The 26812-nt window shown below is 40.6% G+C and overlaps 2 protein-coding genes across 6 annotated transcripts in view; one reads left to right on the top strand and one right to left on the bottom strand.

Moving 5' to 3' along the window:
• TMEM39A (transmembrane protein 39A) overlaps positions 1 to 1140 on the bottom strand; it is a 30385-nt gene extending 29245 nt beyond the window's left edge. For 2 of the 4 annotated variants that reach the window (XR_010384429.1, XR_004137908.2), the window contains exon 1: positions 778 to 1140. The gene's annotated coding sequence lies outside the window, so the exon portion shown is untranslated. The remainder of the gene's footprint in view (positions 1 to 777) is intronic. The other 2 variants (XM_064494967.1, XM_010981583.3) reach the window with 2 other exon arrangements.
• Positions 1141 to 4479: 3339 nt separating this feature from the next.
• Positions 4480 to 26649, top strand: POGLUT1 (protein O-glucosyltransferase 1). 2 transcript variants are annotated; one of them, XM_031455309.2, is made up of 11 exons: positions 4480 to 4635; positions 5397 to 5487; positions 7105 to 7248; positions 11266 to 11401; positions 13607 to 13728; positions 18584 to 18643; positions 20071 to 20170; positions 21903 to 21961; positions 23021 to 23188; positions 23844 to 23900; positions 24350 to 26649. In XM_031455309.2, the coding sequence occupies exons 1-11, from the start codon at positions 4551 to 4553 to the stop codon at positions 24504 to 24506; spliced, it is 1179 nt and encodes a 392-aa protein (XP_031311169.1). In that variant the 5' UTR covers positions 4480 to 4550; the 3' UTR covers positions 24507 to 26649. The 2 variants fall into 2 exon arrangements, with proteins under 2 accessions (XP_031311169.1, XP_064350993.1); XM_064494923.1 differs by lacking the exon at positions 21903 to 21961 and having other exon boundaries at positions 23136 to 23188.
• The last annotated feature ends 163 nt before the right edge of the window (positions 26650 to 26812 follow it).

The following is a 26812-nucleotide window of genomic DNA, read 5'->3' as shown; positions in this document are numbered from 1 at the left end:
TGAGATCAGGTGTGTCATATATTATCTGACTTTGAGGCATTTAACCTCTGAGTCTGTTTCCTTAGTCAGAAAAAAAAAAGTGTTCCCTGTCCTACAGAGGTGGTTGTTGGGACTGACAAAGATGGATGAAAGTACATCAGGTCTTTTAACTGCTTAAAAGTAAAACTGTTCAAGTAATATCTTCATATGTTAGAGTGAAAATATTGGAAAGAGCTCAAGTGGGTGCCCACTCTAGAAAAACTGATGTAAAATCATTTGATAAATTAATAAAACCGCAGGGTTAAAAGACAAGTAACAGATAAAGGCCCTCACTGAAAAGAAACTGTGTTTCCATCAATCTATGGCAAAATCATGGCTTCGCCAATATGGATACCAAAAATCTGTTTCCTAAACAATACGACTTAAAACTGAAGAGTGACACCCTGGACAAACCCTGGTTTTCAAAACGTTACAGCAGACATCCTATGTTCCCTATTCCTAACAGCTTTCGGCTGCAGACTGAAAAACGCCAGGTGAGACAAAGCATTAAAACAGTTGGATCCAGGGGCGGCTGGTCCTTGCTCAATTAACGAGCAAAGGGAAAGAAAACAATGTGGAGCAAAAAAACTGGGAAAGAGAGGTGAGAGGATGGGGTAGTGGAAGGTGGGCGTTGAGAGACCACAAACTTCAAAAGACTAACCCCTAAGAGGAGACGGCAAAGCGGTCCTCGCCGCACATACCGGAGGGCCGAAACAGTTCCACGACAATCGGACAGCGCTGCAGCTCGGTAATACTCACGCATGGAGGAGGCCCGGCCGGCGGGGCGGGATCCCTGGAAGGAGGCGGCGGCTTTACAGGCTGGACCCCAGGAAAGAGAACTCCCTCCCCAAGCTGAGGTGCTCCAAAACAGCTGCTTGTCCGCAGGCCGTCCTCTCCAGGAGAGTAGAGAAAAGCTTTCCAGGCTTCGGGCTGTTGACCCAGACCCGAAGTCAGTGCCAGAGTCAGAGCCAGAGCTACAGCTAGAGGCAGAGCCCGGCCCCGTCAGCACTCATCCTTAGCCTCCATTACCGCGTAGCTGAGCAGACGTGGCAGCGCACGGCGATGACGTCAGCTCCGCGACGGCCCGCCGCCCCGGCCGCGAGCTGGCTCCCGGAACTACACAGCAGCCTGGGGAATGAGCACCCCACCCCCTCCCGCGCGCACCTGCGCAGTGGAACTCGCTTTCTCTTCTGGGCTCGTGGTCCCGACTTCCCCGCCAACCCTGGCCAACGTATTTCCTTCTTGGGCATCAGTCGCCAACCCTACGATGTGCGGTCCCCATGCTAGGAGTCCTTCCTGATATCTCTTGGACTCCAAGTGACACTCGTGTTCTAGTTGTCGCCCCCATATACAGATGGGGGAGGTTGAGAGACGTCAGCTAAGATCAAGTCACTGCTCAGGAACCCAAGACGCGAATTCGTGCTTCAGCAACCAATCGTGCGCTTATTGTATGTTAAGAAAAGGACTAGATAGATGCTGGAGTTAAGGAAACTGAATACCTCAAAGAGCTCACTGTCTAGTGGAAGAGACAAAACACCAGGAAAACGCAGTAATTACAATTTATTACAGCAAATGCAACGTTAGAAGTATGCCCAAGGTCCGGAGATAGCATGCAAGACAGGGTGATAAACTCTGTGGGATGGTTGTGGTGTCAATATCAAGAAAATCTTCACAGAGAGCTTGGGGTTATTCAAGACTGCAAGAATGAATAGGCAGTTCGTGGGAGAATGGTTTTCTAGTAAAGAAGTGGCAGATAAAAAGGTAAGAAGAAAAAAAAAAGGTGGGCAACATCATAGTGAATTCAAAAACTGTCAATAGGTGTTAGAGGAAGAGTAAGTGTGTCAAAAGGCACACTTGTGTGAGATCTCTCACTCGGGATTTTAAGCACATTAAGAGAATGCCCTTTGTATTCAGTATATGATTAATCTTTATTGAGAGGGATTTTTGTTGTTGTTTTGATTTGGTTGGGATTTTCTGTTTTGTTTTGGTGCCAGACACTAGACTAGTAGCTTTATATAATTTCATTTAAATCTCATAACATTTTGATATTATTCCTGTTTCACAGAGAAAACTGAAGGTAAAAGAAATTAAATAACTTGTTGAAACCCAGCCAATAGAACCCACTTAATAAATGACAGAACCAGAATTTAGAGCCAGAATGACCAAAGTCATAACCACTAAAGTTAGTAATAGCCCCAAGTATTCTTACTGTCCTAATGTACCACAGAACTTTCATTCATGCAACATAAATCATTACATATTTTCATTGTATACACTTGTAGGCTTATGGTACATTTATTTTCATGTTTACTCTGTTAACTACTTCCTAGCTTGCTATACTGAAACTCTGCAGCTTTTCTTTTGGCTCACCAGCATTCATCTTTCATTCAGCAATTACGTATTTGGTGTCTACTGTGTACCAGGCACTGTGTTGGTGAATAAGATATGTCCCTGCCCTCCTGGAGCTTGTATTCTAATGAGAGAAATATTTATTTAATATCAATCAAATGATCATAGATTATAAGTATTATGAAGGAGACAAATAAGGGGGAAGGTAGAAAATAAGGGTGCTATTTTGAAGGGAATCTAAGGAAATGACATCTCAGCAGAAACCTGAATGTTGGTAAGAAAACAGGTGCCAAGAGGGGAGAGAAATACAATCCAGATAGAAAACAAAACATATTCAGAGATTCTGAGGTGGATTAGAGCTTAGCATGTGTAAGAAACATAATGAAAAGCTGCACAGCTAGATCAAGGTGAGCATGAAATGAATTTGAAGACACAAGCAGGAGCTTGAACATAGAGGGTCTTTTAAACTATAGTGTTTGCATTTTAAATTAGTGGCTGGCATAGGACCTAGAAATCTGTGGTTTTCTTAAGCTCCAGGAGAATTCTGGCACTCATTCACATTGAGAACCACTGCAATAAAACACCTTACCTGTTAGGGAAATGAAACAAGTACTATTTGGATTCATGTTCAACTTATTCCTCCTGTGTAGAGGGCTCACTTACCTCCCAACCTCTTACTGCAAAGATAAGCATTGTAAAGCTGCAGAAAATACTGATTTTTACATTTTGTTTATTTTCATTTCAAAGACATTTTAACACAAGGTGATTCCATTTTCTTCAGATCACAGAAAACTGTAATTACGGAAAATGAACTCTTTCATTAAAGTTTTTATAATTGTTCTCCACTATATTCATTTTGAACTAACTTTGAAAGTGAGGGTTAATGTGGTGTTAATCTATGAGTACACTGCCTTAATTATGTGCCTTTGATGAACTATTCATTTTGAAGTATTGCACACCTTCCTGGAAGTAGAAGAAACTGACTCAAGTTTTCATTTGGATTCCTAAAGAAGTCTTGTAAGATATTGTTAGGGATCCATTTTCTCCTCTTTCCTACTCACCCAAAATGAATTGCATACCCCATTCATAACTAATCAACATTATTTTATCTTCCATCATTCCTCAACATGCATCCTAAATCCTCTACTACTATCAACCTAGAGTCTACTCCCACCTGCAGATTATGGCTTCCCTCTTTTCAGCATCTCCAGCGCCATATTCCTTCACTGCAACATCTCCTTTTCTTCAGCCTGGAATACACCTATCCTATCCCTTTCTGCAGTTCATGTTGATCTTTGCCTCCACTGAAACCGGTAGCATTTCAGTGTTGCCTTAAGTTGTAAATTATCTCTGGGGAAGCGTATTTTTCTTCCCACTAGTTCTAAACTCCAGGGCACAGATCTCATCTTGTAATTCCATGTATTTCCAGAGAGCGTAGGGTGTCATCATGCATATTTTAGACAATAGATAAATTCTTGTATGATCACATATAGTGATAGACCTACACTTTCCTGTAGATACCTATATATAGCTATATATACACCTATACTGCACAGTATAACATCACCCACTGATTTTTTCCAATGTCTAATCCACTTCAACTGCTACAAATTCCCCTTACAACGAGATGTATCCTATACTATTTGCAACCCTTTAGGGTCTAACAGTGCTGTACACGTTAAGGTGCTCCACAAATCTATGCTATTAAGAAGTAGTTTGAGATTCTGAAGCTGTGGTCAAGAAACCTAGTTTCTCTGACCTTCAGTTTTTTTGGCTACAGAGAATAAGTTTTCAAGACGTTATAGAATGTAAGGAAGTGCCATATTAGACATATTTTCCTAGGGGATACCATTTATTCATCCTCTCCTGGAATCTGAGGCGGTGAGGGAGAGAGGGAGATGCATTTTGAACCCTTCACCACACTTGAACATGAAGCAGCTAATTATATGGCTCAGCCCTAATCAAACGCGCAGGACAGCTGCGGCCTGTCCGCCCCGCCTTTGGCGTTGGTTTACTGCGCGGTGGGTGCCCAGCTTCCCGGCGCCGCCTTCCCAGGGAGACCCGGAGGCCCGGAGGCGCGCGGGGCGGCCCTCTGCCCACGTGGTGCGGCTCCACGGCCATCTTTGTGCGGGGCTGCGCTTCCGCCCGCGCCGCAGCGGGACTCCGCAGTGGGTCGGCTGGCGATGCAGCGGTGGGAGCGTTCTCAGCTTGGGTTGTGGCTGCTGGTGCTACTCCTGCCCCCAGTGCCGGGCCGCCAGAAGGAGTCAGGTGGGCTCCGGGCAGGGCCGAGCCCGCCGCTGGGGCTCGGTGTCTGGCCGGGTCCCGAGGCGCGCTCCCGCCCCCCTTGCTCCCCAGTGCGGCTGGCGGCGGGCTCGGGCAGTGGCCGCTGCGGCTCAGAGTAGGGCAGGGGACACGGGGGCGCCTCGGAGCGGAGAGAATATCTGGGTGTCTGGCGCTGCTTCTCCTGCCCAGGACCCTGGATAGTAACCCATCCTCCGAATTCAGAGTGATAGTGGGGAGGGGAGGGGATGCCCCTGTTCACTCATAGCAGGTATGGCCCAAGCTCTGCTACCCCGCACCTCCTAACACACACACTAGCGGATAATTCGTGTGTCGTGTGTGAGTGTGTGTGTGTCGGGGGTGGGGGGTGTCTTAGTCCATTGCAAGAAGTGAAAGGAGGGTTAATGTCTGGGGGTTTTAATCTATCCTCTTTATGGGACTCAGTTTGATTAGCAAAAGATGAGAATCCGTGTCACTCACCAGTTTATCCATAACCTTCTGAGTTCCAGGCATTAAGCTTGGAAATTTTCCCATTTCTTGGCTACCTGGCAGCCTGAGTAGAGGAGCAGACTTGACATGAATGCTGGGGAGCTGTAGAATGAATCCTTTCTGGCGGCTTGTTTCCACCGGTGGGTTGGGAAGCGGCTGTCTAAAAGTTTCTGCCTTCTGTTGGTTCTGCCTGCCTGCTGCTAGCAAATAAGAGTGCTCGGGGATATTTTGTTAACCTTCATTTACTTCACTTTTTGAAGGTTCAAAATGGAAAGTATTTATTGACCAAATTAACAGGGCTTTGGAGAATTATGAACCATGTTCAAGTCAAAACTGCAGCTGCTACCATGGGTGAGTTCTTTTCTTTGATATGTCTTTAAGAATTTAAATCTTGTCCGGAGGAAATCCCCTAAGATCCCTGAGAGACCTTGGTTGCAGTGGTCAGAGAGCCAAACATGTTTTGAGAGCAAACAGGGTCCCTGAGGTAGTTTTCTTACTTCTAGAGGATTAAAATGCCCTGGAATAGGAGAGGCCAGATGGTCTCAGGATTACATGTTAGTGTATGTACTTGTCTGATTTCCCCATGGGACAGAATGCTTCTTGAGGTCCAGGCCTATGTCTTATTCACTGTTGTATCCTTGGTGCTGGCTGTCAGTCAGTACTCAATAAATGTTGTTGAAGGAATGAATTTAAATGAATCGAATCAGAAGTTTCCTGTTGGTTATCTTTAATGTATGTGTTAGGTAGTTAGGTATGTGGAGGCACCAGGCAGACAGGTGGAGGAAAGGGAGGATGGTCTGGAAAATGGCATTATGCCCACCTCCAGCATAAAGGGACTTTACTTCTTCTAAGTGAGTGCCAGCAAAAAAACAGTTAAAACCCGACAGCCATGACAGTGCAGTGGCATAAAGGACTAAACTGGACATGACCCAATGTTCATTGTTTTATAATTAACATTGCAGTTTAGGCACCCCCCGTATGGGTTTTTCTGTATTCACCATGGATAAGGTCATGCGCAGAGGGGCCAAACATGACTAAGCGTTCCAGGGAGGAGCCGTCAATCACTCGAGACCACCTCTAAGCTGGGATATAAGAGAAAGGGGAGACAAAAACTGCTGCTTTTCCTCCCTTGGATCAGCCTGCCTCCTATTCTTGGACGTGTACTTTTCCTTGTTTAAATAAATCTTTTAAAATCTTTCACTACACGATGCACCGTTTCGGACTGTAAACTTATTTTTGGGTATGACAAGAACGGGGTCTTTACCTTTTGGGGTAAAATATGCAAATTAGGACTGGAATGTGGTATGGTAGGAAGAGTACTCTGAAGTCAGCCCTGGGTTCTAGTCCCAGATCCAAGCCACTTAACTTCTCTGGGTGTCAGATTCCTCATCAGCTAAATAACAGGGTCCTTTAACTCTTCATTATGTTATCCTGTGACTCCTCAAAAACTTCACCTGATGCGTATGATACTTACTGAAAACTTGCTGTGTACTGAACTTTAAAAGGGATGTGAAACAGTGTAATTTCTGGTTACTGCTGTCAGTCATACATGCTGCCAGAGTATGTGGGGTGGTAGGGTCCAGAACATGGAATCACACAGTGTCAGGCATGAACCGTACCTTCTGTGGGATTTAGAGAAAGGGGGCCAGTGGGACTGCTTTGACTGGGAGGACATGGGTGTAGTCTGAGTAATAAAGGAAGAATATGCATCAGGGAAGGGAGGGGCAATCCAGATGGAAGGAGGAAGAAGGGAAATTGACTTGCTTTTCCCTTTTTGTGACTTTGTTGTTGTTGATATTTTAGATCACCTGTGTTACTTTCAGGGAAAAAGTTGCTCATTCCTGCCCGCTATTCTTTCCCTTAGCTTACTCTGTCCTCTAATACTAAACCTAAACCCACAGATAGGAAGTAGGTGGAATGGTACCACTTTCTTGGCCTGCTTTCCTTGACAATTCCCATTCTTTCCAGTGTCATGGAAGAGGATCTGACTCCTTTCCGAGGAGGTATCTCCAGGAAGATGATGGCGGAGGTAGTCAGCCGGAAACTAGGGACCCACTATCAGATCATCAAGAACAGATTATACCGAGAAAATGACTGCATGTTCCCCTCAAGGTAAGAGCTATAAGGTACATGAATCTTCTGACCTTATTACATATGGGCTTACGTGATACTCTTCCTGTAGAGAATCCAATTAAAGGGACAGACAGGTGAATCCTCCATCACATTTCAGGACTACAAAATAGTGACAAGTTCTTCTTCTTGCCTGAGAATTTCTCTTGCCAACTCATGTCCTCCTTTCTCCTCTATCAAAGCCTGTCTCCTCTCTCTTTGTAAGGCTTGGGCACAGCACTGGTTGTACTGGCTTTGGATCTGCCCCTTCTCCTCCTTTCCCAAATAGAGTAGCTGCAGGACACAGGCTGATGAGACCTAGCATGAGTGAGCTGGGCTGAAGCAGGACGAGAAGCATTGACTGACTGTCTGTCAGAGGGCCAACTATTGTTCTCCATACCGAGCATTCAAAGAAAGGTGGCGGAAAGGCAAGGGAAGTAACTGGGGCTGCAGATTACGAAGCTACACCAACCAGGACTTTAGGTGTGAGAGCTGGGGTCGCCTATCGGTGGGCTGAGGGCTGCGGGGAGCAGAGAGGGTCACGGACTGAGCCTGGAAGCTGGCCTTAGGCAGCATTATATACAACAAATGATAAACTTTCCTTTTAGGAGTCTTTTTTAAAAAAACTCAAATCTTTACAAAATCACAAACTACAAAATGTAGAGGCCAGGTTTTCCCTTACTAAGATCTTTTCTCTAAACAATATTATGTCATTAAAAGTAAAATAAATGAGCAGTATTGCAAAAAGCATGCATCCATTTGGACAAAAGGATTTATATTGTTTGTTTTTAATAACAACTTCATTACAAATTAATATATTTTCATTGTCAAAAATACGTAAAAACAACAACAACCAAAAAGATCACTTAACATTCCACTACTCTGAGGTGATCACAATTTTGGTTATCAAGTGTCAGGGGTCAAATAAGGTGGTAGTGGGGAAAACCATTGAGGTATTTTAAGCAAACATTTGTTTCGTTACTTGGGACAATAATAGAGACTTTAAGTACAAATTATGAGCATGAAAGAATTTCTGATTTCTACAAATGAGAAAGAAAATATGAATATGGATATTACTGGACTTTGAAAGCTTACCCAGTGTTTAATAGTTAGCTGACCATCTCCAGATCAAATTAAATAGTACTCTCAAAGTTTCCAGAAGACACATAGCTCTTACTCCAGACCTCAGAGCATTTTGGTCAAAATCATAAGCTCTTTAGAAATGTCCTTAAGAGAACATAGGACCTTTCATTGACAATAAAATACTCTGCAATTCTTATGCATTGAAAGTTCCCTATGCCAACTACATAAACAACTAAGGAAAACAGAGTTGAACAAAAAAGAAATAAAATGAAATATTCAGAACCAGTGTCCTTAATGAAATGGACACAGTTGTATAATACCTCAGATTCCCATCTGGCAAAAAATTGTATCTTTCTAGGTCTAGATACTTTTACCAAGTTTGAGAAATTTCTATGACATTTAAAAAATTCAGTTTCAAGGTAGCAGGGGGGAATAGCTTGGTGGTAGAGTGCATGCTTAGCATGCTCAAGATCTTGGGTTCAATCCCCAGTCCTTCCATTTAAAAAAATTTCAGTTCTGAACAAAATAAAAATACAAACTCAACATTTCAAGGATAAGCTGAGAGATTTTGCTGAGAAACTGGAACACTGTCTAATTAACACTGGAGACACATCTTTCAAAGATGGAGAATAATGGTATTTTTAAAAAATAATTGCCATAGTGAGGTATGGTTGACATAAACTGCACATATTTATAGTGTACAATTTGACAAGTTTTAATGTATATATATACCAAGAAAATGAACACATCTGTCACTACCCAAAGTTACCTTGTGCTTCATTGTAGTCCCTCTCTCCCCTCATCCCTGCCATGCCTTCCTCCCACCCCCGTCCTCAGGCATCCACTGATATGCTTTCCCTCATAACCGATTATTTCCTAGAGTTTTATATAAATGCAATCATATAATATGTGAGAGAAGGCTATTGTAAAAGCTGAATGTGAAAGAAAATAACATGTTTTAGCTGTTATATATAAATATACTACAATAATATATTTTTTAACTTTTTAATTAGTTGTTTTCTTTTAGTATCAAAGGAGTGCTCCATACACGTGGTAAAATATTTGGATAACTCAAAAACATGTGCAAAGGAAGCTTCTCTACCACCTTAGACCCCCCAAACCACTAGTCCTTGAGTCCTCCTCTCAAGAGACAACTACAAGTTTCTTGTATATCCTGCCAGAAGTAGTCTCTGCATATACAGTTACCTAGATTCATCGACAAGCTAGAACACACTTTATCTTCTGTTCTGCAACCAACTTTTCTTTTCCATGTGACAGTAGATTTTGAAATTGTTCCGTAGGATTACATACAGAACCCTTTAATAGTTGCATAAAAAGCCATTGTATGGATTTCTTTATTCAGTCCTCTATCAATGGACACTTAAATTATTCCCCACCACTGCGCTTTGGTTTTTGACTAATGTAAACTATGCTGCAGTGAATGTCCTTGTACTTAACACCTTTGAGCACTCGTATGAATATACATGCAGGCTTAACTCCTAGAATTAAAATTAATAGGCCAATTAATGTGTTTTTAAAGTCTTGATAAATAGAAACAAATTGTTCTCCAGAGAGGCTGTACCTATTTACACTTCCACCACCCTTGTATCACATGCTCAGAATAGACCTCACACCCTCACCAACACAAGAGTCATCATCAGACTCTTGCATCTTTGACAATCTGATAGATGAAAACTGGCATCCACCTTCACTAGAATTTTTCTTTTGTCTTGGTGATACTTTATTTTTATTGAAATATATTTGACATATAATCTGTAAATTTAAGAGGTACAATATGTTAATTTGATACATTTATTTTCATATGATTGCCATTGTAGCAATAATTAGCACCTCTATCATGTTACATAATTAATTATCCTCTCTTTTTAGTAGTAGGAGTGATTCAGTTCTAGACTCATAGAAAGTTTGATGATTATAATACCATGCTGTTGTCTGTATTCATTACACTGTGCATTAGATCTCTAGCACTTACTACTCATTGTAAGTTTATACCCTTAAACAACATCTGTCCTGATCCCCACCCACTGACCCCCAGCTCCTGGTAACCGCCATTTTATTCTCTGCTTTTACAAGTTTGGCTTCTTTGGCACTTCTTTATTAGTAGTACAGTTGACCAGCTTTTAATATGTTTATGAACCAATGGTATTTTTTGCAATTATCATCCTGTATATAAATCAATATTTTAAATCAGCCATTTTCATGCTGCCAGAAAATTTGGTCCAGCATTAGAGTGTTGCCCCTAGTATAGTGCTGGTCAGGACCTCAAAGAATGGGGTGAGAAAGCTAAGCTGTCAGTGTATCCTCTCTTTCTTTCCAGAAATCCTCTGAGGATTCCCAGGAAGTTAGTCAGAAAGCTGTATTATAATCTTTGTGATTATGTACATAACACACCTTCTGGCTTGCAAAACTGATTTTGATAGTATTCTGTATTCAGGTTGAAGGTAATGAAAGGTTTCTTATCTTTCCTCATAAACTATGAGACTTAATTATGGTGGAAATAGAAATGTCTCTGTGAGAAGCAAAGCCCAAGGGACACAATTAAGAAAATTGGCTTTTCTAGTTCCTGTCAAAATTTGTATCTTGCTTACTAATTAAACTATTCCATGTAGGAGAAATAAAGAAAAAACTGGAAATGAATAAAGAAGAGGAAGTAGTAGGAGTAGCAATAACTTAGCAAAAAGGATGATCTTGTTGGAAAGTTAATTAAGTATTGTAAGCTGAAGCAGCTTTGCTCGAAAGATTACTTGCACAATGAAAGGGTAGAGCAGTCCTTTCAGAAGCCTTGCTTTCAGAAGACTTTGCAGGAGGCTGATGATCTGAACACTGGCTTGTCTTACTTTGAGAGGGTCAGTGGGACCCTGCCTTGCCCTGGAGCAGGCACTGCTCTGGTGAAGTTGTGGTATTTCTGGTTGACAGGTGTAGTGGTGTTGAACACTTTATTTTGGAAGTTATTGGGCGCCTCCCTGACATGGAGATGGTGATCAATGTACGAGATTATCCTCAGGTTCCTAAATGGATGGAGCCTGCCATTCCAGTCTTCTCCTTCAGTAAGGTAAGTACAGGAAGAGCCATATGAGGGACGGAGGGTGGTCCTCTAGCGTATAAGCAGGAGATGACTGTCCTATGGCCATCTGATGGGTAGTAGTGACAATGAGGCCTCAGGTCCAGGAGTGGGTCTGTGTCCCTGTTAATTTCACAGCAGTAGAGCAATAACACTGAGTAGACAGGGATGAGGACCTGTAAGTAACATGAGTATGAAAGCATAAGCGTGTACAGGGCTGGGATGGAGGGTAGGGAATGAGAGAGGCCTGAGGAACCCGTAGGACATTGGAGATGGGGTTCAGAGATTGTACAGAGCATGGGAGACAGTGGCCCAGGAAAGCTCATGGGCTTGAAGTCAGGGAACACCTGCATTCAGAGATACTTGTTGAGCTGCTACAATGTGTATATCAGCCATAGTGTTAGGTATTATCTGTTCTGCCACTGTACGCCAGCGTTCCAGCGTGGCTAACAGCAAGACTGAAGGTCCTAGATAACCCCACACCATTTGCACCCAAGCAGTGCATTGAGGGGACAGGCCTGAGATGCCCGAGAAAGGCATGTGAGGGGATGATCTTTGCATCTAGTTAGGGACGGATAGGAGTACTAGGAGTACTAACTTGTGGGTTTGGAGAACTCAGGACAGTTATTATCGTAGTGCTCAGGTTCACACAAATGGTGTATTGGCAGGGATGGGCCTTCATTCCCTTAAGATTAAACAGGAGAGCATTTGGGGGCATAGGAGGCTGGAAGAGAGTGGATGGAAGATTCTATGGGAGAAGAGTAGGTTTAGGAAAACCCTATGGACTTTGAGAAAAGGAACTCCATTTCTGATTTGATTTCTCCAAAGCAGAGGGACTTTTTATCCCTACTTTTTCTTTATCACAGTTTACTTTCTCTCTAGACTTGTTTATTTCCTGTGTTGCAAGTGGGCTGAGGCCACATTTGTGTTGCATTTCCCATGGTTAACCTCATTTCTCAAAAGTGCTTGGTTCCGTTGTTTGTCATGAAAGTCTCCCAGAAGAACAAATAGAGGCTCCCATGTAAGTCAGTAAGGACTTTGTGTTTGTTGATATCTATTTTTCTGTGGATAATAAAGTATGACCCTCTGTATACTAACTTTCCTTTCATCTTTACTTCCCTCCCTTTTTTTTTTAAACCAGTGACTCCTAGTTTCCAAGGGAGGGATTTTGGTCTGTCAACTGTATAATAATTGTGCATCTTCTTTTGAGCAGCTGTTATGCCTGAGGTACTTGATGAATCATATGCCATTTTTAAAATATTTGAAAGAAGGCAAACAGCATATTACTTATGTAATTCCAATGGAAGAAATGGTAGACTTAGAGGTTTGCCAGTGGCCAGAATTTTAACAGAAGTAACCATAAATAGGGAACAAATGGTTTCAAACTTTTTTCAAAAGATGTGGGATAACACCCCTTTCCCTCATTCTACCCATCACCACTTTGACCCTGATCAAAAAAAGAGAAATAACCAAAAAATAACTTAGAATTTATTGATCAACCGGTGTAAGCTCAGCAGTGCCACAGTGTTAGTTAATACTCACCCTTATTGAGTATTTACTGTATGTCAGACACTGTTCTAAGCTTTTACATATACTAACTCATTCAATAGTCGAAACAAGCTTATTAGATATTATCAACATTATTATTTCTCCTGTTACAAAGAGAAGGAAACTGAGGCATAGAAAGATTAAGTAACTTGCTTAGAGTTGGAAAGAGGTAGAGTCAGATGATCTTTCTCAAGAACCCACACTCTTAACCATTACACTGTATTTCCTAAGTCTTGCTCTTAAAAGACCCATTTAGGAAATAACCCAGAACTGGTAAGACTGTATACATTCCAAGTGTAATATCAGTTAAAAGATGAGAGAGCTATGTGATCATTCAGAAATGGGTGTATTTCCTTAAACTAAAAACTCCAACAATGTATGTCCTCTAGAAAAGCAGAACTTTGGGAAACTGGGAAAGTTGACCTTTAGTGTGATATCATACTCTGGGATTCATTGAGCTCATGAATTTTAATCCATGGTCATTTTTGCCTTTTAATGTCTAGAGTCTAGACTTTGCAGACTAGAGAAAATGTATCTTTGGCAATGTAATAGTAGGCAATGTAACAGATCCTGTGGCATGAGTGCAGTCTGCTGCTTCTTCCTCTGCTCTAAGACTGATTTAGAATAACCTCTCTGTTTCTGTTGAAGACATCAGAGTACCATGATATCATGTATCCTGCTTGGACATTTTGGGAAGGAGGACCTGCTGTTTGGCCAATTTATCCTACTGGTCTTGGACGGTGGGACCTCTTCAGAGAAGATCTGTTAAGGTAGGTCCTTTAGAGAGGTTTTATTTATCCTTCTTTTGTGAGTTGTCTTGAAACAAACAGTATAAACAATTATTTTCTTTAAAATAACTAACTGTTAAGTTAAAAATAAAAGACAAAAAATCTTTATAGCATAAGCAGTGCTGTATGTGTATAAAAATATTTACATATATAGAGAGAAAGAGCAAAAGAACCTTCCTACCCTAAAGTGTCAGTAGGGCTTCTGTGGGAGGGATTATAGAAGCCTTTTCTTTTCTTCTTTAAATTTTACTATACTTTTAACATTCTCTAAATAAGAGTGAATTACTTTTATAATTAGGGGGAAAAAAATCAATGACCCTATTGTAGGGTAAGATAGAAAATTACTTGGAGGAATATACATGTACTTAAATGAAGAGCTAAGTCCTTTAGGCGTGGCTGGGCTGGGCTTAAGTGTCACATAGGCATCTCAAGTGCAAGTTTATTCCAGATCCTCTCTGATTCACAACTGAAACCTGCCTTGGCCTGTTGACTATATACTGCCATCATTTCAGAATGCAGATTGTCTGGGTCATCAAACTGGAGGTATTTCTTACCTAGTGACATGTTCATTAACGATTCAAACAGCATTGGTACCTGGTTAGTACACTTCTAGAAACACAGTCTTTCTAGGCCTTCTCTCACATGTAGAGAAAGCAATCATTTAATTCAACTTTATTTCCACACATATCTATCACCTGTACTAAGTGTGGCTGGAGATTTAAATGGGCTGAAGAGAACATCCTCTCTCTGGAGAAACATAGGGCCAGGGTCCTCAGTGGCAGCTGTACCCACGGGGTAAAGAAGCAAGTCTATTATTCAGTAGGTATAATTGGGAAATTATTTTTTTAAGAAAATTTGGTCCCATACTTTACAGAGCTAGAATTGGAAATTGTTCTTGTCCAATTCTTTATTTCAGGGACGAGGGAGTGAAGGCCCAGAGAAATTAAGTGACTTAGTTGGTCAAGGTCAGGAACCAATTTAGGCCTGAAGTCCAGGTTTCTAAGTGCATTATCCTCTCCACTTTACTGGTTAACGATACCTGTGTTCTCCAGACATTGAGACCACTATTTCTTATGTAGCTTTTGATTTTGAACATAATTTTGAGAGAAGAAAAAATAAAAATGTCTTTTAACTTTTTTCTCCAAGTTATTCTTGGCCTTAGTTTTCTAATCCTTTTTTTTTTTTTTAAGGTATTTGCAAATACCCTTTTCACACCCTTCCTTCTTTTTGTAGGTCTTTTCCCACCTGCTATATATCTACTTTGTTTTTAAAATCTTTAAAAACAGCTTTTTTTCTGCTTGGGAAACCTATACATACTTATAAAAATTTATAAATATGTTTAACCTAGGTAACTTTTCCCCACTTATCAGTGTCTTAGAAATCTCTCGATGTCAGTACATATGAAATGACCTTATTGTTTTAAACAGTTGCATGGTATTCCATCGGATAACAATTTACTACCTTATGTCCTTTGATGGACATTTAGGCTGCATATGTAATGTATGCATAATTTCTTATTTTCTGGACTACTTGAGAGTATGTTGTTTATCTTATAACCCCGTACCCCTTAATACTTTAGTGTGTATTTCTTAAGAGCAAGAGTGTTCTCTTTTATAACCACGCTGCAATTATCAAACACAGGAAACAATATCAATTCAACACTTAATCGTCCCAGTCATGCCCTATAAGGTACATCCCCCCTCCAGTACAGGATTCATTCCAGCATCACGTGTTCCATTTAGTCCTCGTGTCTCTTTAATCTCCTTTAATCTGTAACAGCTCTTCAGTCTGTCTTTCTCTTCATGACATTGACATTTTGAAGGATATAGGCCCCTTTTTTTTATAGAATGTTCTGCAGTATGGTTTTGTCTATTTCCTCATGGTTAAATTCAGTTTATGCATTGCTGGCTTGAATTGCCTACACAAGTGATTTTGTGTCCATCTGCCTCTCATTAGAGATGCTAATTTTGATCACTTGGCCATGGTGTTCTATCAAGTTTCTCCACTGTGTAGTTACTATTTTGACCCTTATAAATCAATAAGCAATTTTTAGGGAGATAGAATTTTTTTTTAAATTGAAGTACAGTCAGTTAAAATGTGTCAATTTCTGGTGTACAGCACAGTGTCTCAGTCTTGCATATACATACACATATTCGTTTTCATAAGGGAGATAGAATATGTTTTAAAATCTAATCATATGTGAATATGTGTTTCTTTTGATACCTTCACCATTTATTCTTCAGTTGAATTTATTCATGATTACAGAGTTGCTGTTTGATTTTTTAGAGCCCTCCATGCAGAATCACTGTCCCTGTGATTTCATTTCTTACCTTGAAACTTTAGTAATCTGCTCGATTATCTGCCTTGATGTCTGCCTGCATTTTTCTGTTTTTATAATCTTTTGGAAGTCTGTCCCCCATTGACTTACTTTTCACTCTGTAGAAGACTTCAGTGTCCCTGTAGATTTAAAGAATTCACTCTACTGTTGTTGGAGGGGTGGGATTATAAAAGAGGGCTGGGGGCAGCACCAAGCTGTGGTGGCCGCTGTTAGTACTTGCCTGGAGACAAAGTCCTAACATGGGTCTTTTGAGGGCTGGGAGTTGGGTAGGAAGAATGAGGGAGAGGAAAAAATAGAGATGACTCTTTGTTCAAGTCTGAGTATATTAAGTGCAGCTTTCCCAGGTACCAAGGAAATTTATACTCAACATTTCAGTATAAATTGACATATTTCTTTGTTGAGTAGTTTGGCAATATATGTCAAAATGTAAAATGGGTATATCATTTAAGCCAGCCATTTTACTTCTAGACTTTATCCTGAGAAGTTAATTAGATAAGTATGCAAAGATGTATGTACAAGGATATTCACTACAGTGTTGTTTTTTTAAGGCAAAAAGTAAAAAACTACCTAAAAGTCCACCAATAAGGAAGGAAGTGAATTATAAGCTGGCTATAAAATGGAATACTGTGCATTAGTGGAAAGTAGAGGTAGTATAGGGCTTAACAACAGGGACTCTGGGTTCAAAGTCTGGCTCTTCTTGGCTGTGTGACTCCGGGCAAATTGCTTAGCCTCTCAAGGGCCTCCGCGGTAAAGCAGGACTAACAAAACCCACCTTATAAGGTTGTGAGAATGAGTTAGTAGGTATATAAAGCACTGAGAACTGTGCCTGGAACACAGTAAGTGCTATATAGGTGCTGGCTCTTATTATTATCTATAGTATGTCCCAGCGAGAATGTTACCTAGCAGCACGGATGGTATGATCTCTGTTATACAGAGCTAGGTTTCTCAGTCTTGGTACTTTTGACTTTTGGGACTAGGTCATTCTTTGTAGTAGGGGGCTGTCCCATGCACTGTTGGATGTCTAGCAGTATCCCTGGCCTTTGCTCGCTAACTGCCAGTAGCAGTCCCCCAGTAGTGACAATCAAAAATGTCTCCAAACATGGCCAGATGTCCCCTGGGAGAGAGGGGCAAAATCACCTGCAGAATTCACAGTTGAGAACCAGTCCTGTGGAGAGATGGTTGGAAGAAAGTTCTTCACTGAAACATTAAATTGTTTTGTTCTGTTTTGTTTTGACTTTTTTTTCCTTTTTAAATTATTAAAATTTTTAATTATTTAAATTAAAAATTATTTAAATTTCTTATACTTTATTTTTTGGTGGGGGGAGGTAATTAGATTTATTTATTTGTTCTTAGGAGAGGTACTGGGGATTGAACCCAGAACCTCATGCATGCTAATCATGCACTCTACCACTTGAGCTATACCCTCCCCCATTGAAGTGTTAAACTGTTAAAAGTGGTTGTCTATAGGTGGGGGGATTCCAGATGATTTTTTTTACTATTATTTTATGCTTTTCCATTCGAATTTTATATAATAAACATATATCATTTTTTCATTAAAAATAAAGCAAATAAAAAACCATAAAACAAACAAAAAAACTCCAGTGCTATAGTGTTTATATTTTGGTGGGAGGGAGTATGGGACAGAGTGAGAAATAGCTGGACTAGAGAATCAGGTAAAGATAATCCAGCAAGAAAGGAATAGAAGATAAGCCAGGAAAATATGGAGCAGTGGTTTCACCTGAAAGAAAAGGAGTACCGTGCCACTAAGTGTATCTGAAAAGTACCTCTACCTGAAAAGTTTCTGTCCTGGGTCTCTGCATTAGAACAAATGCTCATCAGTCCCTCATTACCTCCAGTTCAGTCCAACTCCCTCCTTTTTCAGAGGAAGATGCTGCACAAACTTCTGTGCAAGTTTCCTATGAAGTGAGTTGAGAATGATGCATCTGTGAGTTTCAGCAGTTTCAGCAAGGAAAGCTGGTCGTGGTGATGGGCACTGAGACTTGAGTTTCAAGGACTTTGTATTTATGGAGCACTTAGTAAAGTTTCGAGAATACCAGGGTGCTTTGCAAAATCAAACTAATCTTATGCATCTAAAACATGAAGTCAGGAATGATCTGTTTTCTTGCCTTTAATTCAGTTTCTGATATTTTCTGCAGTTGTCTTTGCCTATTAATTTTATCGATAGCACTCAAAGTGGGGAAGAAATCCTCACTGTATTGAATTAAATAGAGCTAAACATATCATTTAGTTGTGGGAACGTGTCTTTCAATATTGGTACTTTATTAACTGAACAGTAGATTTGTAGATACAGCTAGCTAGCATCTCCAGAGAAATGAAGTAATAACAAAAGGGAACATAATGTTATTTAGAGCTTTTTCTTTTGAGTAGCCTAGATCAGACTTTTTTAAAAATGTGAAGGTCTCAACTAATCTTAATGGTTCAAACACCTCCTTATATAGTTAAGGAAGAAACATAGAAACTAATTAAGTCTGTTTTTAGGTCAGCAGCCCAGTGGCCATGGAAAAAGAAAAATTCCACAGCATACTTCCGAGGATCAAGGTGATTATATTTTCTGACATTTTACAAACGATATCCTTCTAGCTAGTACGTAAACTATAAGTAATTTTGAGGGCGTGAAGAACTCTAGTTCAAAGAGAAAGCTAAGATAACTAAGAAATAAACATAAAATCACAGGATGTTAGACTAGAGAAGAACTCAAATTATTTGCCCCAAATCACTCTTAGTTGAACTGAAATTCAAAGGAATAAAGTTCATCTGTCCAGTCATTCAACAGATATTTACAAAGTGCCATGAGTGTGATGGACTTTGACTGTATAATGTTGAACAGAACCATGAGGTTCCCTCACCTTAGAGATTACAGTTTCCTAGGAGTAGCTTATGATCTTGCCCATAGTCACTGCTAGTTAACAGCAGAGCAGGAACCATCACTGCCTTTTTCATCAGACCGTGTGGCTGCCAAATAGTGGTGGAAGCACAGACTGAAACCAGTGAAAATGGAAGAGGGAAGCAAGGGAAAAAGAGAGAAAGAGGGAAAGGGAAAAGGCTGTGGAAGGACCCTGTCTGTGTTGTTCAGCTCCCTCTCCCCAGTGCCGAGAACAGTTCCCGCCATGTAGATGCACAAGGAATTTCTGTTGGACAGATGAATACCAAATAGGCTGAAGAGAGAAGAGTTTTTCAGTTTTCTCAGTGCGTCCTTGTCAGAGGTCACACCCTCTCTTCACTTGGGCAGTGGACTTCAGGGTGCAGATGAGCCCAACAACCACTGCTTATGGTTCCTTACCAACTTCTTGATTCTCAGATCTTCAGATCACAGATTCTTAACTTGGGAATCTATGTGTGGCCTTAAAGGTTCTAGGACTTCCTTGAAATTCTATGGGGATATGTGCATTTTTCTATAGAGGGGGTCCACAATTCTCAACGGATTCTCAGAGGGTCCCTGACCCCTCAGATGTCAAGACCATTTGCTACTGGGACCATAACTAGGACTTTTTCTACATATAGTTTTCAGGTGTTTGAGCCCTTTTGTTTTCTTTTTAATTCAAATATTTTGCTGGACTTTACAGAGCACATACAACAAAGGTCATGTAGCTATTTTGGCGAGTGCCGATTACCTAGTCACACAGCTATGAGTACCAGTGATTAGAGGCTGCATGAACCTTCTAAATCATTTCCTGGGATATGGCCATAGTGACCAGAACAACATAATCTTAAAGACTAGATGCAAGCAAGGAAGGGCCAAATATTCCCCATCCCTGAAGGGTAAAGTGGGGAACAGCCCAGGACCACCTAGGTGCAGTAGGATCTAGTATCCCCTCCTCTCCTGTTACAGTACCAGTGAGTTGTCTGTCTGTGTGTACAGTCATTGCTGTCATTGCATTGGGTCCGAGTACTGCTTATCTTTCAGAGATTGGGAACAGTATTATGGTGTAGGACCCATAGTTTCACGTCATGTGTTTCTTTTGTAGGACAAGTCCAGAACGAGATCCTCTCATTCTTCTATCGCGGAAAAATCCCAAACTTGTTGATGCAGAATACACCAAAAACCAAGCCTGGAAATCTATGAAAGTAATCACCATTCATCTGAATAGAACTATAGCAGTGAACATTCTCATTTAAAGAACATTGCCACTTGGGTAGAATTTCAGATTAGGTTTCCTCTCGGTGGTGGGTTGAATACAGAGAAGGGTCCATGGGCTAAAATTAGCATATATGTAAATTATCCTTTTTCAAACTCACATTGCTTTTCTGGCCCATGTTATGACTAGTATTTTATACAATGAAGGCTTAAACCAGAGGTCACGAATTTTCTATGTAAAGGGCCAGATGGTAAATATTTTAGGCTTTGCGGATCCTAAGCTCTGGGCTGTAGTTACTCAGCTCTGCCGTTGCAGCGTGAAAGCAGCCATAGACAATATGTGAAGGAGTAAGCGTGGCTGTGTTCCAATAAAACTTTATTTATGACACTGAAATTTGAATTTCATTTAATTTTCCCATGTCATAAAATATTCTTCTTTGGATTTTTTTTCCAGCCACTTGCAAGGTAGAAATAATCCTGATTTACAGGTGGCACACAAAAACAAGGAGTGGGCTGATTTGGCCTGTAGGCTGAAAATTTGCCAATCCTGGGTTTAAACCAGTGGTTCTCTACTCTGACTATACAACCTAACCAGAGAGCATGAAAATGAATCAAATGAGTCAGAATCTCTGGGGATGGAGTACAGGCATCTTTATTTGCTTAAAACTCCCCATATGATTCCAAGGTGAAACCAGCAGTGACTTGCTTCTTTGGTTTGGAGTCCATCTCTCTCCTGTTAAGTTTGTGACTTCTTACCTTATACAAAGAACTTGAAGTCATCAGTGTCCTCATCTGAAATGTCCATATACCATAAGAGGGTGATATGAGAAAAATGTTTAAACTTATTGTCAGAAAAACTGAAACTAAGAAATACTAAGTAAAGATGCATATATTTATTATGTGATAGTTTTATTCAAACAGCAAATGAGGTACAAGAAACTTCATTAAAAAATATAGAAAGATGAAAAATGTAACCATTCAGCACAGGATCTACTATGGGAGGCAGCAAAAGCAAACTAGACTTGTTCCCCTTGTCAAGTTTTACTGTCTGCTAAGGTGACTGGAATATGGATGGGGGTCTCAAACTCAGATGCCCCCAGGTCTGCAGTAGTGCAGCAGGAGAGACTGCCGAAGGTCCAGTCATTGCTGCCAATGGAATAGGAACTCAGTTTGTCAAATCTTCCTTTTTTTTTCCCCCAAGAAAAGTTGGAAATCTGGATTTTTGAAAGAAATATCCTACCACCTATATAAATGGTGGCAGTGGTTTGAATATTTATTTTTAAATACTTTGCAAGCTCAACAAAATTTGTGTGTGGGCTATACCTGCAAGCCCTCCAGCCACATTTATAACCTCCTGTGTGGTATAATTTCCACGGAGGGAAATGTGCTGAAGGCTGTGACCTCTGAGTTCAGAGGAGGATCCACCAGGCTCCGGGGGAGCTTAAACTGTAAAATCAGACAGAGCCAGGTTAGAACCCAAGCTCTTCTATTTACGGCCATGGGACCCTGAACAAGTCTCCTGACTTCTCAAATCTTTGGCTTCTTCATCTATATATATAATGGGATAATATATATATAATGGGATAATTATGCCTCCTCAGTCTGTTTATTATGAGACGTAAATGAGATCACGTTGATGAAATGTTTAGCAATGCTTGCTGCACAGTGGTCTTCAATAAATATTCCTACTGCTGGTACTGATAACTTCCTTGTCACTGAAAGGATACCCTGGGAAAGCCAGCTGCTAAGGATGTCCATCTTGTGGATCACTGCAAATACAAGTAAGATTTCCAGGACTCCTGACTCTCCTGGTTTCCCTGTTGCTTTTGGAATAGCTTCACTTTGGGTGAGAACTTTAATACTTGGGCCCAGCTGGGGTTTAGGAAAGTCACATTAATTCATTTAGCTGTTGTTTACTGAGAGCCTGCTGTGCACAGGGTTCTGGCCTGAGTTGTGTGGGAACTGCAGAGACAGTGAAACACAGCCCCTGCTTCCATGGAGTGTGCATGCTTGTTGTCAAAGGGATGGGGTTCCCTGTCTCCACACCCCACCCAGCCAAGAGCTGAAGTTAGAACGAGTATTTATTAGGTTAATAAAAAACAGTGTAAGGTACAACATGAATAAAGCATATGTAACTAAAATATTATATTTAAATGCCAGGACTAAGAATTTGATGAACAGGTAAAACCAGGTCAGGAGGAGGGCAGTGGGAGGATTCAGAGAGATGAGTGCTGATTACACTGCACAATGGGAACCACAGGGTAGAAGCCACTCTGGTTGGAGACAAGGGTACATGCATGAGAAATGCTGAAAAGGAAATATTCTTTGCTAAGATAGCTTTTTTACACAGGGCATTTCTTTGAAGGTTGATAGGTATGCCTGGTTGTCTTCTCTAGACTTTGGAAGAGGGAACAGGGAACAGGGCACGCTTTGACCAGACAGGGTTCCTTATGGGAAAAACAAGGCTTTGAGGGGCCATGATGAGTTAGAGAGACTTTAGGCCTAGAAAAACTTGTAGCAAAGGGTGAGGTATTGTTTCCATCTGAGCCTGGTGTCTGCTCTATCCAGCTCTGAACTGCTGGCCTGATCTGTCTCTGCCTGGAGAAAGTAGCCCTCTTTTCCTTCTCACCCTGGCATTCCTAGGAGCAAACTCTAACCCTTAAAAGCAAGGAGTTCATGGAAACTCTAGAGACATGCTGATGTGTCCTTGAAAGCTGAAAACGCAAAGAAAGGAGAGACGTTATAAAAAGAAAGAAGGGGAAGCAGGAATAAAAAGAAAAAAGGGCATATTTGTGACACAGGCATATACTATCAAGTATATTTTGCTCTTTCTTTTCCAGGTATCTGTTTAATTTCCGGGGTGTAGCTGCAAGTTTCCGGTTCAAACACCTCTTTCTGTGTGGTTCACTTGTTTTCCATGTTGGTGATGAGTGGCTGGAATTTTTCTATCCACAGCTGAAGCCATGGGTTCACTATATCCCAGTCAAAACAGATCTCTCCAATGTCCAGTAAGCAGCTCTCCCCCAAGCAGAGTTTCTGATTCCCTCAATCTGCCTCTAAGGCCCCAGCCACTTAAGGCATTTACTCCTAATGACTTTTTCCTTTGAAAGCTTTGGGGTTTTTTTTACATTTAGTTCTCAGAGATAACATTGCATTGTTATCCAGTAAGTCTGAGTGGGATTTAATTTTTAAAAGTGCTTTAAAGCCAATTCAAAATGTAACATTCAGACAGTATGCAGTGAAAAAGCTCTAATCTCTCAAGGTCCAAAGATGGTGGATATTCGATTGTGTTATATGGTCAAAGCGAATTTCAGATAGAGCATGAAGATTGACCTCAGGGAAGCCTGAGGCAAATTTCCTCTCCTGAAGAAGGAGCTAGGAAGAGGAGAGGGCGAGAAATGTGAGCCCAGTGCCCTCTTCTGGGGCCAGAGCAGGAGATATGAGGGAAATGTTTTTCTCCACTATTGATTTTTGATGTGTATCATTGAATATTTCTCTATTTTCTCAAATATGTTGCATAACTATAACAGATTGCCTTTAGAAAGAAATATCCACCATCCACATATCTAGAGGTTAACTACAGACATCCATCTATGATCCCTCTAACTTAGTACTAATGAGCTTGGCCTGTATTTCAGAGCCTAATAATTCTTTCCGTTTTAGGGAGCTGTTGCAGTTTGTAAAAGCAAATGATGATGTAGCTCAAGAAATTGCTGAAAGGTAAAGTTCCATTCATTTTTCCTTTTCCAGTTTATTTTATCACCCCTGTTTTGTCTGAGCTTGAGTCATATGAATGTTGTTACCATGGTGATACCTGGATTTCATCCTCATTATACAGAGATAATCAGAATTAAAGCTGTCCTGGGCGAAAACACACATTCACAAATGTCCCACGCCCATTCTTTATAGAGTTAGACTGAAATCTTTGAAGTAATTAAAGTACTTTTTCTGAGGATGGGCTGTTTACATATTTGTTTTCAAGAAAAAAAAAAGTGTCCTTTGCCAAATGGTTGTGTGTGGTTATGATGGCTGTAGAGCTGGTTTTGAGGATCAAAGAGTTAATTTACATAAAGAACTCTGAGCAGTGCTTGGCACAAGGTAAGCACTCAAGCGTAAGCTACTAGTATTATTAAATGCCATGCTTGAAATCTTATTAATCTTGTTTCTAGGGGAAGCCAGTTTATTATGAATCACTTGCAGATGGATGATGTCACCTGTTACTGGGAGAACCTGTTGACTGAATATTCTAAATTGCTCTCCTATAACGTTACAAGAAGGAAAGGCTATGATCAGATTATCCCCAAAATTCTGAAAACTGAACTCTAGTAGTCATCATTGGACTGTAGTCCTCTCCGTGGCAGCGGCTCTCAGATGTCCTGCAGTCAGAAGCTTACTCTGAGTGTGGTACCTATCCTTGGATACTATTACCAAGTCAAATATCTGATTTTCCTTATCATGCCGAACCAAGAGCAACTTTCAAGAAAAATCCAAAATATATCTAAATACAGATATGATGCGGCTCAATGCTTTGGCTGAATAAGGACAAGAAATCATGAGATATGGGTTTTGAACCCAATTCTGCCTTTCAGTTTCTTGGGACTAATCACAGCTTGTGCCTCAGATCATCCACATGTGTATGTCCGTCACTGTGAAACTGAGTGTGTTCATGGGATGATGCCCTTTGTCCTGTTGTTTGGAGCAGAAAATCGATTATTTGGAACTAGTACAACTCATCACCGCAATTCTGCAGTTATGCTACACTTGATCTGTGTCGCTGTATGTTAATGTAGAAAGCCCTGTAGGGTTTGTGAAAAATACTTGGTGATTATTTCCTGAGAGGTCTAAGGAAGCAGTAGCTGTGCCGTCAGTGACATAGGATTTCTCTTTGGTAAAGCATAAACTCCTTAGTACTCAGGAGGTTTCTATAAAGCCACATAGAAAGGGGCCAATTTTATGATTAATTATTGCAATTGGATTTCAAGTTCCCTTTTTGTGCCTTCACACCCTTCTTTATAGTCTGTTTCCAAAAAAGAGATAAAAACCTCTTAATGAATTTAGGAAGTAGTCCTTACTCTTTAAAGGAACTGTGCATAAAACAGCAACTCTTCCTCATTCTTCACACACCCTTAATATTTTTCCTCCATGAATTGGCAGCCATCCACTCTTGCAGGTGTCTCAAGGAGTCTTCATATGTGAAATGCTGTTAAGTTAGGAGTTTAGAGCACTCAACTTTAGCACTTAATCTATATAGGAATTATTGGTTTTAGTGCACATCCATGTGTTGGAGTGCTTCCTTTTCCCTTTCTTCCCTTTTTGAAAAAGCCACGTGGATAGTAGTTTAATCTCTCAGGATGTTCTCCCTAATGTAGTAAAAAAATGAAGAAAACAATTTAGATTAAAACCCACATAGTCTGATGACTTAGAACAGCCCTTATCCCTTAGGCACAAACTTCACGCAGAGAAATCAGCTCTTTTCCTTTGCCTCTTAAGAACTCTTTGGTGTTAACTGGTTTTAAAATTAGTAAATGTAAGATTCAGTTATATAAAATCAGGGACTTTCTTCCATTTGTGAAATATGTATTTGGCCTTTTAAACTCCCTTTCACAAAATTCTAAGCCTATGGACCTTCTTAGAGGACTTTCTGGTAAGATCATTGCATGGAATAAGGCAGATGTTTAAAGTTGGATTTTTTATTTGAGTATTAAAAACCCATGGGGACCATGTCCTTTGGTGCTATAAGTCTGGCGATAAGCAGTCTGGATTTCTGAGTTGTACTGTGGTTTTGCCTTATCAATAGGAGGCCATCGGAGAGATTACCACTCTATTTTAATTTTCTTCTCACTAAACTAGGAGCAAAATTTTCTGTCCTTTGGATTAGGAGCCGAAGCTGCGTTTACCTGGGAGTGTTTCCCACTTTGCTTCAGGTTCCAGCTCAAGCATCATCTTCTCTCAGAATCCTTGTTTTCATTCCTCTTGGCAGTTAGAGGCTATCATAACACTTTGCTCATTATATTTCCTCTATTATATGTCATCACATTGCACTGTATTTGACTGTTTCTCCTGCTATTCTGTGAGCTTCTTGATGAGTGAGAATCATGTTTTACTCATCCTGATATCTCCATTGCCCAGCACAGTGCCTCACACAGAAGGATGCACAGAAGGATGTTGGAAGGATAGGTGGATGGATGGATGTGTGGATGGATGAATGGAGACAGTAGGCTTAACTAGATCCTATTTATAGATTGCTCAGCCATTGGCTCCAAGGGGGACTGGACAAGACTGTAAGAACTGGATCAATGCAAATTCTTACCTGCCCTCTGAAGAATCAATAAGGGCATCTTTTTGTATTTAAATATAGCAAATGTTATTCAGATTTTACACTTATCTGTTTACCTCAGTGTAGATGCTGAAGATGGTGTGTAATGATATGTAAAATGTATGGTATTGAAAATAATTTTTATCTCCATAACTTGAAGGTGGTGGTTGTTTGTTGTTACACTAGCTGGGTCCCAAACTTACCCTTTCTTCTTCAGCTAAAAGCGACACTTTTCTTTGAGGAAAGAGAATAACTGAGTTTATTTAGTGAAGTGGGATACTTGGGTAACACAAGTAATGCTTTTCCGTTCTTTATC

Source organism: Camelus dromedarius, chromosome 2, assembly GCF_036321535.1.
Source record: "Camelus dromedarius isolate mCamDro1 chromosome 2, mCamDro1.pat, whole genome shotgun sequence".
NCBI lineage: Eukaryota > Metazoa > Chordata > Mammalia > Artiodactyla > Camelidae > Camelus > Camelus dromedarius.
This window is presented reverse-complemented; position numbering and strand designations above follow the sequence as displayed.

Excerpts from the sequence above, each read along its gene's own strand:
- POGLUT1 (XM_031455309.2), top strand. The coding sequence starts at position 4,551 with ATGCAGCGGTGGGAGCGTTCTCAGCTTGGGTTGTGGCTGCTGGTGCTA. Across the intron at positions 21,962-23,020 it reads GTGGATCACTGCAAATACAA|GTATCTGTTTAATTTCCGGG; the intron begins GTAAGATTTCCA and ends TTTCTTTTCCAG. Across the intron at positions 23,901-24,349 it reads GCTCAAGAAATTGCTGAAAG|GGGAAGCCAGTTTATTATGA; the intron begins GTAAAGTTCCAT and ends TCTTGTTTCTAG.